The sequence below is a fragment of the Tenrec ecaudatus genome, chromosome 1 (genome assembly GCF_050624435.1).
Source record: "Tenrec ecaudatus isolate mTenEca1 chromosome 1, mTenEca1.hap1, whole genome shotgun sequence".
Classification (NCBI taxonomy): Eukaryota; Metazoa; Chordata; class Mammalia; order Afrosoricida; family Tenrecidae; genus Tenrec; species Tenrec ecaudatus.
The window spans coordinates 232,855,329-232,868,562 of NC_134530.1; the positions used below are offsets into that span (position 1 = coordinate 232,855,329).

A 13,234-nucleotide genomic window follows, 5' to 3' on the forward strand; every position below is an offset into this window, starting at 1 on the left:
TGGTATATGGATTTCAGTTGCACTCTTGTTTCCAAGACCAAACCAACAGAAATAGCTATGCTTATAAAAATAAATCAGAATGAGTTCAATTTTACCCTAAATAAGATCATTTTGATAGTTACATTCCAGTTTGGTAATACTTTAAAAAAAAACAAAACATTTCATTAGGGCTCATACAACTCTTATCACAATCCATACATACACATACATCAATTGTATAAAGCACATCTGTACATTCTTTGCCCTAATCATTTTTTTTACATTTTATTAGGGGCTCATACAACTCATCACAATCCATACATATACATGCATCAATTGTATAAAGCACATCCGTACATTCTTTGCCCTAATTATTTTCAAAGCATTTGCTCTCCACTTAAGCCCTTTGCATCAGGTCCTCTTTTTTACCCCTCCCTCTGCGCTCCCCCTTCCCTCATGAGCCCTTGATAATTTATAGATTGTTATTTTGTCATATCTTGCCCTATCCGGAGTTTCCCTTCGCCCCCTTCTCTGCCGTCCATCTCCCAGGGAGGAGGTCACATGTGGATCCTTTTAATCAGTTCCCCCTTTCCAACCCACTCACCCTCTACTCTCCCAGCATTGCCCCTCACACCTCTGGTCCCGAAGGTATCATCCACCCTGGATTCCCTGTGCCTCCATCCCCCATATGCACCAGTGTACAGCCTCTGCCCTATCCAGTCCTGCAAGGTAGAATTCGGATCATGGTAGTTGTGGGGAGGAAGCATCCAGGATCTGGGGGAAAGCTGTGTTCTTCATCGGTACTACATCGCACCCTGACTGACCCATCTCCTCTCCTAAACCCCTCTATGAGGGGATCTCCAGTGGCCGACAAATGGGCCTTGGGTCTCCACTCTGCACTTCCCCCTTCATTGACTATGGTGTGTGTGTGTGTATATTCTTTTTTTTTTTTTGCATGATGCCTTATAACTGATCCCTTTGGCACCTCGTGATCGCACTGGCTGGTGTGCTTCTTCCATGTGGGCTTTATTGCTTCTGAGCTAGATGGCCGCTTGTTCACCTTCAAGCCTTTAAGACCCCAGACACTATCTCTTTCGATAGCCGGGCACCATCAGCTTTCTTCGCCACATTTGCTTATGCACCCGTTTGTCTTCGGCAATTGTATCATGGAGGTGTGCGGCCAATGATTTGATTTTTTGTTCTTCGATGCCTGATAACTGAATCCTTTGGGACCACGTGATCACACAGGCTGGTGTGTTCTTCCATGTGGGCTTTTTTGCTTCTGAGCTAGATGGCCGCTTGTTTATCTTCAAGCCTTTAAGACCCCAGACACTATCTCTTTTGATAGCCGGGCACCATCAGCTTTCTTCGCCACATTTGCTTATGCACCCATTTGTCTTCAGCGATCCTATCATGGAGGTGTGCAGCCAATGATATGATGATTTTTTGTTCTTTGATGCCTGATAACTGATCCCTTTGGGATCACTCGCTCAGTCAGGCTGGTGTGTTCTTCCATGTGGGCTTTGTTGCTTCTGAGCTAGATGGCCGCTTGTTTATCTTCAAGCCTTTAAGACCCCAGACACTATCTCTTTTGATAGCCAGGCACCATCAGCTTTCTTCACCACATTTACTTGTTCACCCGCTTTGGCTTCAGCGGTTGTGTCGGGAGGGTGCATTGAGGGAGTGCTTGAGTAGAGGCCCAAGGCCCTTCGTCCACCTTAATACTAAACCTATAAATATAGGCACATAGATCTATTTCCCCATCCTCCTATATATATTTGCATGTACATGTCTTTGTCTAGACCTCCATAAATGCCCTTTGACTCCTAGCTCTTTCCTCCATCTCCCTTGACTTTCCTCCTGCCCTACTACCATGCTCCGTCCCTACCTGGGTTACAGCTATACCTCTTCTCTAGGCAACCTTACCCTTGATCATTCCCCACCAGGCCTCCCACTCCCCCCTCACTACCATTTTGGGTCCCATGTTGTTCCCTTATCCCTCTGTTTGTTAACACCACTTCCTTACCCCCCTACCTCCCCGTACCCCAAGTCCCCCCGGAACTGTCGGTCCCATTGTTTTTCCTCCAGACAGTTCATCCAGCTTTGTCCTATTCAGACAGACCTGTGGAGACACTAACATGCACAAAAACAAGACAGAGGAAAACAAAGCAACAGTATACAACCAGACATCAAAACAACAAAAACAAACCACTGACAAAGAACAAAACAAAACACATCACGAAAGAAAAGCCTGTAGTTAGTTCAAGGATCGTTTGTTGGCCCTTAGGAGCATTTTCCAGTCCAGTCTGTTGTTGGTAGTACTTTTCCATAGTCCACAGCTTATCATATTATGTCAGCGTTCTTAGTAAGCTTCTGAGGCAGCTAAGCCTCTATGTTGGACTGGAAGACTGAAAAGCACAGTTTTACGCTGTATGAACCAGGGCTCATCTTGTTGGCTTCTGTTCAGAGCTTTTCAGGTGACATTTCTTCTATATTGACTCATTTTGTAAAATATATCAAGTTCTTAATAATGCTTAATAGGAGAGTATCAGAATTTGGGTAAATGAAGTTCATGGATAATATTTAAACTTCACTCACGTGAATAACTTTGATGTCTTCTCCAGCTTTGCATATCTCTCTGCTTGAGATGTGAGCAAGCAGTGATTTAGGTAAAGTGAAGTTATTCTTCAGATTGGATAAAAGTAGTTACTTATTGTAAATCTATAGAGACACTAACTGGGTTAGTAGTTTATTAGGGTTATGGCAGGGGAGATTAGGGAGGAATGGGGAGCTAATAATAATGAATGCAAGAAAGAAGAAAATGTTCTAAAGTTGATTGTGGTGATGGAAGTACAACTCCATTTAATATGTTTAAACCATGGAATTGTATCATCTATCAATAGAACTTCAACAAGGAGTTATTTCCCAATTGTCTAGACGTTTGTTTTCTCTTGTTAGGAGAGGCAAGCCCTACCCGTCGAGAAGCCGTGAAGAGAAGGACAGCGGAGTATCTCATGCGGGCAGAAAGTATTTCTAGTCTGTATAGAAGATGTCCACCTGATGACGCTACACAGGTATGTCTGTGCGTGGCTTTGCCCTTTCTGAGTGTGGGAAGGAAGCCCAGGGTGTCTCTTCAAAGACCCCCAGAGGCGGTTCTCCCCTGTCCACATGGGTCCCCGATGAGTCAGAATGGACTAGATGGCAGTGAGTGAGTAACTACATTTAGTCTCTGGTTTCTCAGCTTTACTTCTCATTAGAATGAACATTTTGCTCTTTGAGATTTTAGCAATCGTTTTTCTTAAAACATTTTGGTGAGAAGAAGAAAATGAGACTTGTTTTTCCCTTTTCTTCTTCCCCTAATCTCAACTTTAGAATGATGGTAATTTAGGTTGTCGACACATAGGTGCTTGGATTTTGGTGGCACAGTCCCTATGCATTGGGCTGCTAGCCATAAAGTTAGTAGTTTGGAGCCAACAACCACTCTGAGGGGGCTTTCTACTCCCATCAAGAGTGACAGTCTCAGAAACCCACAGGGGCAGTTCTGCCTTGTCCTACAGGGTTGCTTTGATGGCAGTGAGCATTTTTTGTTTGTTTTGGTTCTTTGTCTATGCAGTTTTACTGATTCATAGCAAAATAATTTCATTTAAGTAATTTATTTCATTATAGGCATAAATCCTATAAGTAGAGACTAATTGACAACTTTCTACCATCAATGCATAATTATAACAGAGCTATTTAGGTTACAGGGGGCTTCTCCTAATCATATTTAACAGGCAGGTGAATATTTAGGCCACGGAAAACATTGTAGTTTATTATTATTGTTTTTCTGTCATACCTATGTGTATTTCATAAATTTCTAGGTGAAATTTTTAATTTTTTCCCCTTCATATCAGAGTAATTTTTTCCTGTTGCAGTATAAGAATCCTATCTTACAGAGATGTGAAAAGTTTTTAGTCTCTTTTCTTCATTGATCAAAGGGTCAGGCAGGTTTGGTTATATCGTGGCTCTGCCATTTGAAGCCATATAATTGGACAAAATACTGACTCCCACCTCAGAGTCTCAATTTCTATATCTGAAAAATGAAGATGATAGCATAATTGAAACTCAGAGATGATTAATAAAAAGGAAGAACAAGCACTTGAAGCTAGTCAAGAGCCTCCAGAGGACATTGACCTTCAGTTACGATCCTAAAAGGAGTCATGGTGGCATAATGAGGAACTCTGCAGCTGCTAGAGGAAGATGAGGCTATGTGCCCCCTGTAAGATTTACAGTCAACTTCTAGGGCGGCATTCCGGCTCAGAGCAGCCAATGCACAGAGAAGACCGTATGGCTGGCCCTCCCACGAGACACGACACCCCTTCACTGACCCACAACGCTATGGGGGACAACACCGATGACACAGTGCGGATATTGTGCCCAATCTGACCCCCACACCTAAGTGAAACATGAAGGGAGCCAACATCAGCAAGGGGAGCAAAGCAACAAAGTCCCTGAGGAATCCCTAAAATAGACCAAGGATTCGGTGGGCAGGGCTTGGCACTTCACCAGACCCAATGGAAAATATTCATAAGGGTGAGACCTGGAACTATATATAGGCTTTTGGTTGTTGTTATTTTTTCTCATGTCTATCCATGTAAGATAGGCAGGATAAACAATCCCGAGGAGAAAATAACAGAGCTGATAGCTCCGGGGCCACATAGGAGAGGAGATGGGAGGAAGGGAGCTGGGAGCCAACAAACCCAGGGACAAGAGAACAACAAGAGATCTAAAATCGATGGTGAAGAGTGCGTAGAGTGCCTGGTGGGGTTTGATCAAGTGCAGTGTTAGCCAAGAGAAATTACTGAGAGCCAAATGAAGGTTGACCATGATAGCGGGACAGGAGGAAAGTAAAAAGAAATAGAGGAAAGAACTAGAAGTCAAAAGACACTTATAGAGGTATAAATATAGGCATTTACATATGTAAGTATATGAATATATAATAATAGGGATATATGTCTGTGTACATATATGGAAGTATTAAGTATTAAGATAGCAGATGAACATTGGGTGTCTGTCTACTCAAGTACTCCCTCAACAGAAGAGCACTTTGTTCTAATAACCTGGCATTCTGTGATGCTCACCTTTCTGACAAGATCACCAAAGTCAAAATGGGTACATAAGCAAATGTGAAGAAAGTTGATGGTGCCAGGTTATTAAAAGATTTTGCGGCTAGGGTCTTCAAGTCTTGAAGTTAAACAAGTGGCCATCTAGCAGGGAAGCAGCAAAGCCCACATAGAAGACACACACCAGCCTGTGTGATCATGAGGTGTCAATGGGATCAGGTATCAGAAGAACCCAAACAAACAACTATATTGATGCAAACGATGGGTGTCGGAGTAGAGACCAAAAGCCCATCTGTAGATAATTGGACATTCCCTCATAGAAGGGTCACAAGGAAGGGAGGAGCCAGCCAGGGTGCAGTATACCACTTATGGAGCACACAACTTTCCTCTAGTTCTTTAGTGCTACCTCCCCCATGCCACACCCCCCCCCACACTATCAGGACCCCAGTCTGCCTTACATATCTGGCTACAGATAAAAGCTCTGGACGTATGGAATCCAGGACAGATAAAACCCTCAGGAACAGTAATGGGAGTAGTGATACCATGAGGGTAGGGGAAGGTCGGGGGAGAAGGGGGAACTTATTGCAGTGATTGATGTATAACACCCCCTTCCCCCAGGGGGATGGACAACAGAAATGTGGGTGAAGGGAGACAGCGGATGGTATAAAATATGAAAATAATAATCATTTATAATTTATCAGGGGTTCATGAGGGTGAGAATGAGGAACTGATAACAAGGGCTCAAGCAGAAAGAAAGTGCTTTGAAAATGATGATGGCAACATATGTACAAATGTGTTTGATACAATTGATGTATGGATTGTATAAGAACTATAAGAGCCCCCAGTAAAATGATTTATTAAAAAAAAAGATTTATTGTCTTAGAAACCTTAATGAGTAATTCTGTTCTGGCCTAAAGGCTTGCTATGAATTAGATCCAACTCAGTAGTGGTGGGTTTGATTTTTTTATAGATAGAAAAATAATCAAGCATTCGTGACCAAAAGGTTTAATAGAATTAAATACCAAAAAAAGAATTAAATACAAAAAGGAAAATAGAAAAAAATTGTTTAATGTACAAGAAAACCATCTTGCCTTGAGGCATCAGTTAAATCCACATGGAAGACACATACCAGCCGGTGTGATCGAAGGACTGTAAAAATAAAATCTAAATCTGGAGAAGGGAATGGTGTCAGACCTGAATTTCTGAACCCCTGGTTTACAGAAGGCTGTGGATGACTGTGGATGACAAAATCCATTTGAAGGGTCTGCACATAGATTAAGCTTCCAGTGAATCCACTCTGACCATAGTTAAGGGATATGATTAGCCTTGTTATCAGATAGAATATTGTAGAGATGATTGTAGTAGATCTACTACTCCCTGCCATAGAGTTGATTCCGACTCATAACGACCCTAAAAGACAGAGTGGAACTCCCGTGTCAGTTTCTGAGACTGTAGTATGGGAGTAGAAAGCTCTGTCTTCTGTGGAGTGGCTGTGGTTTCAAATGGTTGACCCTGTGGTTAGCAGCCCAATGTAACCACTGCGTTATCACTCAGGGCTCCTTATAGTAGGTATAGTTAGCTTAAAATGTAACAGCTGTTTTGATTCCTCCTTTTGACCCATATTAAAGTTGTTCTAGTTTTTAATATTTCTGCCTTTTTCTTATGAGGGTTTTCTCTTTTATTGTTGTTAGCTTTTTTGTTCTTTATTTTTTGTTTTTGTATGTTTTTTGGTATATGAAATCCAAATGGGTGAATCTATAGAGACAGCAACTGGATTAATGGTTTCTTGGGGGTATGACAGGGGAGGCTGGGGACTATGGGGAGATAATAAAGAGTACCAGAAAGAAAATGTTCAAAAATTGATTGTTGTAATGATTGTACAACTTTTCTTAATATGGTTAACTATTGAATTGTATGATATGTGGATTATGGCCCAATAAAAGTGTTAAAAAATAAAGGAAACCATCTTGCCTTTTCTTTTATAGTCACCTTGCCTAGTATGATCAGTTTTCCGATATTAGATCTTATTTTCATTAGAGTATCTACTTGGAAGGAAATTTCGACTGATGTTTTGTGGTTCTATTCTTCAAGTGTAAGCTAAGTGGAAAGCTATATATATTATTTACTTGATATAGGAATCGGATTATTTTAGGTTGTATATTAACTCATTAGGTATTGATTGCAACTCTGGGTGTATACTGTAATAAACCAGATGTACTTTGGAAACATATAAAAGGTGATGACACAATCTCTTATAGACTGTGTAGCATAATGAAGAACCTGAAGTGTGTGCAGTATTGAGGAAACACATAGAAGAGCCTTAAGAGCCACGTACAATAATAATAATGGGAAATTACATTAGAAAGTGTTAAGAGGGGTACCTACTAAATCAGATGTGATATTCAAGGAGTTTTTAGTTCCTAAGCTAGGAGACCGTAGAGGAGGTGTAGGTCATGTGGTGTATTTTTTGTTTTACATTAAGCATTTGTTTCAGTTTTTCTCTCTTGTATTTTATTCCATTATGCTTGGCCCTTATTGGTCAGAGGTAGGTGTGATGATTTTCTTACCTGTACCTTAAGTTAAATGTCCTCTAGAGAGCTTGGTGAGCTTGATGAGTTCCTCATTTCTCTTCTTTAAACCTCAATTTCAATCAATCCCAAAAGAGGATTTCTAAGGCTTCTATAGCATTTAAATTGTATGCAGTGAAATGTTGTCTATCCTGTATTATGTGTAAATATTTATTTGTAGCCTGTCCTAAGAAAATAAAGAGACCTCCATTTTTTGGCTTTTGAACTTATGCTGATTTTTTTCTTTTACTTTCCTTAGCTTTTGTTTTAAGCTTACTTTATCCCCGAACCATAAATATTTCTTCCTTTCATTTCTTCTGTGGTACCTTTCTCGTAGGTAACTTCCTCTTGTAGCCCAGGAATAGTTCTTTTTCAGTTAGCATCCTGTCCCGGTGCCGGGGTTGATCGGGTCATGAACTCTGTAAGTGTAGCTGTGTGCATCTGGGCACTTTGTTCACCTGGGTGACCAGAGGATCCATATCTACACCCTTAAGGTCAGCAGCATGCTCGGCATTTTTAAGCAGGGCAAGAAAAACTCGGCCCTCTTTTTGTTCAACCTCCCTGTTTGATATAGTCACCTCTACTAATCCTGCCGTTGTAAAGTTGAAATGGCATACCCTATTTTGTCAAGGTGATACTGATGGTGTTTTAGACATGCATACCCTTGGCCTACCACAGTTTTGTGGGTGTTCTTAAAATGGACCCCCAAATTTGAACCTCTTGATTGGCATGATTGGGATTTTTTTTTTTTAGCGAGGGAGGGTCAAGTAGCTAATGGGTTTGCAAAATTACCTCAGGTTCCTGTGGGAAGAGCTGTTTTCATTGTTGGTACAGTCTAAGTCGTGACTCCCTCGATTCTGCGGCTTAAGCTTTTTCTTTATTGGACTTGAACTGGGGAAGCTTGTAATGTGGTAAATATAACAGTTCTGACCTTCACACTTACTTGTTTTAATATTCTTTTTTTTTAAAAATAAAAATATTAACACATTTAATCCAGCAATGGATTTAGAAAATAGCATGTTATGACCATGATATATCAATCAAAAGGATACAAGGTTGGTTTAGCATTAAAAATATATTAGTATAATTCACCGTATTAACTTATGAATGAGAAGAATTGTAGAGCCATCTTAATAGATGCAGAGAAACCATTTGATGAAACTCAACACCTCTTCATGATAATACTTCAGAGCATGCCAGAAGAGAAAAAAACTTTCCTTAAGCATTTAATAACAATAACAAAAACCACGGAATTTAATTCATAGAAATAGACTAGAAATAGAAAAGAATTTGCATAATCTGATAAAAGCTTCTATCAAAATCCTACAGCAAAACCATACTTTAAATTTTAACTTTAAAACCAATTCTTTTAATATCAAGAACAAGAAAGTAAGCTTGTTAGCAGTAATCTCTATTTAATATTTCCTAATATGCTAGTGTTCATAAGACAAGAAAATGATCTTACATGTTTAAGAAATAGAAAGGAAGAACACTAATTGTAGTAAAATAGTTTTCTATCTAGTAAAGAGTACTAAATTATTAGCATGAATAATAGAGCTTAGTGAAATTGCTCAATATGAGATAAATGTATGACAATCACGTGCATTTCTATATATTAGCCACACACTTAGACATTTTAAAAGATGTTATTCACAATAACAACAAAAATACTAATAAGTATTACATTGTGAAAAAGTGCAGGCAAAATTTTTATGGAAAAAGTTATAAAGTCTTTTGGAAGTCCCAAATACACAGATACATCATATTCACAAACACCACTATTTGCTATGAAGCCAATCCCTGCTTATGGTATCCTAATGTGTTTCAAAATAGAACTACAGTCCACAGAGTTTTCAATAGCTAGGAACTTTCATAAGTAGCTTATCGGGCCTCTCTTCCAAGGACCCTCTAGGTAAATTCGAACTACCAACCTTAATAGTTGAAAACCCTTTGTACCCCCCCATATCTGAAACTGACCTATAAATTCAATTCACTCCAATAAAAATTTTAGTATTATTATTATTAATATTCTTTTCAATAAAGGATAGAAAAGGACAGAAGCACTCACCTACTCTTTTCTTTTTTTCCTAATTAAAAAAAAACTGTAAGAAAACTTGAGCAGGTTTCAGATAAGCAGGAAATAAGCTTTATGTGACATGAAGTTGAAATCTTAACAGAAGGAGACAGTCTTTTTCTTTCTTTTTTAATTGTAGATTATTTTGGATGCTTTAAGAATTAAAATTAAAAGGGATTTCCCCAGAAAAGACTTAGAATAGTTTTTATTTAGCTCTATGAATTTAAAACTCAAGATCAGTAAAATTTAGAAAAGGACAATAAATGATATAAATTTCAGATATGAAAGATCATGGAGCTTCATAAGTATGAATACACTTTTTATCATGCAGAGTTACAAGATATGAATAAAAATTAATATGTCAAATATATACCTTCCCTGAATATTTTCTAGTTTTTGAATACAAGTACTATAATAATATTGTGTTTCTCAATTGCACATTTTATTTGCTAGTATTAGTTGATAGTTTTCCATTTTTCTTTAGAAAATAATTTAAAACAAATATTGTGTTGCACACAATGAAAGTTGGACAAAGCAAAGATGGAAATCAGGAGCATTTTAAATCAGTACCAGGATTGTAGTAAAGGGCCAGTCTTGGAAATGTGGTCTAAGAGAGACTAAGGAGACTTGGTTAGGAGTTAAGCTCTCACTGCTAACTAGAAGTTGGTGGTTCAAACCCATTAGTCAGTCCATGGGAGAGAGGATCAGGTGATTTGTTCTGTGTTAGGCTGGTGGAGGCTGAGGTGGATGACCTTGGATTCAGAGGTGGATGACTCCCAGGTCAGTGGGTAACATGGCAGGTTGCTGATAGCTCCCAGGGCTGGTGAGTCACTGAGCAGGATAGATGTAGGATCCGGACCTGCAAGAACTAGTGAGCTAACTTTCCCACAGTGCCAATTGATATCAAGAATACTCGTCCTCATGAAGAGATCACTGAAGATACGGGCTTTGTACAAGGGCGGTGAAGAAACCAGGTGGTGTTGGGCTATCAGAATAGCATCTAGGGTCTGAAAGGCTCGTCTTCAAACCAGTAGCATCTCAATGAGGCGTGGACTAAGTCCACATGGAAGAGGCACAGCAGCCTGCGTGATCCAAGCATTGCAAATAAAGAAAGACAAATCTGAAGGAAGGAACAATGATCAGAGCTTAAGTTGTGCACACCTGGTTTGCAGAAGGTTATGGATGACGGTGGAAGCCCAAGATCCATTGGCAGAGTGCCCAGGTGGATCAAGCGTCCTTTAAATCCCTTCTGACCATAGTCCAAGGGTTACTAACCTTGCTAGCAGACAGAGAGCATTGTAAAGTTGGTTATGTCACATGTAGTCAAGTTAAAATGTAACACTTTATCATTTGATCTCCCATTTTACCCTTTTTAAAGTTGTTTCAGTTTTTTTTCTTTTAACTCCCAGACACATGGTTATTTATTTTATGTGAAATGAAGCATGGTTGTTAGAGCAGTTTTTAATAATTTTTGCTCTCTTTGAATTGAGGTTTTGCTCTGTTTTATTTTGTTTGTGATTGTTTTTGTTTTGTTTTATATGTCTTTCTGTTTATGAAATCCAGAACAGGCAAATCTATAGCGGTAGAACTGGGTTAATAATTACCTAAGGGCACGGCAGAGGATATATAGGGTCGGGAAATGGGGAGCTCACAACAATGAGTATGAGAAAGAAGAAGATGTTCTGAAATTAATTGAGATGATTGCACAACTATTCTTAGTATGATTGAACTTAATTTTTATGGTATGTGAGTTAAATCCTAATGAAACTATAAGAAAATAAAGACTAGGCCACCCCCACGATGAAACTTTTTTCCATTGGATCAAGGCTGTGATTAGATAAGGGGATTGCATTCCACCTTACTCTTCCCGGATATGCTTGACCGCTCACAGAAAACCCCATCGTGGAGTAGACTGCAGCGTGTTAGAGCACATCGTGGGAGACCACGTTGTCATCGAACCGAAGTATTACATGCTCCCATAAGGGCGGTAGCTTACGAAATACCCTTTGCTGTGTGCTCTCTCTGAGTCAGAACTGAGTGGCACACAGCAACAGTGGTGGTTACCATGGAAAGCCTTTGCGGAGCCACCGAGCTACAGAGGAAATCAACAACGCACACTCTGAGTTTGAGTGCCTGATGCCTTCTTTGTAGTCACTGTCTCCCCTTTGCCCTGGGTTAGTTACTCCCCCCAAGTAATCATGACCCACTCAAAGGTACTAGAGAGGAGTAAAGGAGCCCCCGTGGTGCTCGAGGTAAATGCTCAGCAGCTCACCCAAAGACGGGCAGTGCAAGCCCACCACGCAGCTCAGTGGGACAGACATCTGGCAATCTGCTCAAATAGAAATGACGGCCACGATTGCATTATGGGGAAGTTTTACTCTGTTACGTGGCATCATTAGGTATTGGAATCTGCAACATTAACAACAATCGTAGCTAAGCCTACTTCAATAAGCTGCAGTTCAAGCAGCAGCAGCTTTATTCTTAAAGCTTGTTGTAAAGGCAGATTCTCAAGACTCCCCACTGCAGGCCGCTGATTCAGAATCTACTTTCAATGAACACCTACCCACTGACTGGTGCAGTGCCTGGGCTGGGGTGGGAGTCGGGTGGAGGGGTAAGGGGGTGGGGCAGGGACAGGGGCAGAAGCTGATACCTACACTTTGTTCTGGATTCTGGACTATAGATCAAAAGCTTTTCTTTTTTCACTGCCAGTGGGGCACTGAGTACGTCCTGCCCTACCCCCCACCCCCGCCAAGTTCGCAGCATGCCAAATAAGTTTTGGAACCTATGATCTAAATGAAATGAATTGAGAGCAGAACTTGAAAATTACGGTGGCAGACGAAACAGCAGCTTTAAAAAAGAAACTCAGCAGACTAAAAACAACAATATGCCTTACTCAACTTAGATGATGTAGAATAAGAACAGTAAACTGATTTCAACTACTCGGCCACCTTGAATACACTCATAAACCCAGCACCATACCTGCTGCTGTCAAGTTAATGTGCCTCATGGCGACCCCGTGTTTGACAGAGAAGAACTGCTCCACAGGGTACCTGGGCTGCAGTCTTTACAGAAGGAGATCGCCAGGCCTTTCTTCCTGGTCACCTCGAAACATCAACCTTTTCATCAATAGTCAGATTACCCAGACATGTCTCTCTACTATTGAGTTAATTCCTACTCATAGTAGCTCAATAGTACTGCCCCTGGGTGTTTCCGAGACTGTAACTCTTTATGGAAGTAGAAAGCTCCATCTTTTTCCCAAGGAGCCACTGGTGGTTGTGAACTTGCAACCTTGCAGTTACTTACCCAACAAGCTAGGGATTTTTAGCGGCTACCAAAAGCATTGTAGTAAGAGGCAGTCAGACACACAGATGATATAAATGTGTTCCATAGCTTAGATCAGTTTGATGTTAGGCACTTGGGATCTCTGGTTTTGAAGATGGTTGAATCATCACATAGTCATGCTTCTTTCCACTCTGATGCCTATATTTAGTCGTAGCATAGTGGAATGTCAG

The 13,234-nt window shown here is 40.3% G+C and overlaps 1 protein-coding gene across 6 annotated transcripts in view; it reads left to right on the plus strand.

Moving 5' to 3' along the window:
* Positions 1-13,234, plus strand: part of RPS6KC1 (ribosomal protein S6 kinase C1) — a 216,641-nt gene that overhangs the window by 109,123 nt on the left and 94,284 nt on the right. For all 6 annotated transcript variants that reach the window (XM_075530269.1, XM_075530262.1, XM_075530275.1 and 3 more), the window contains one exon: positions 2,938-3,053. In XM_075530269.1, coding sequence (XP_075386384.1) covers positions 2,938-3,053 — 116 coding nt within the window. The remainder of the gene's footprint in view (positions 1-2,937; positions 3,054-13,234) is intronic.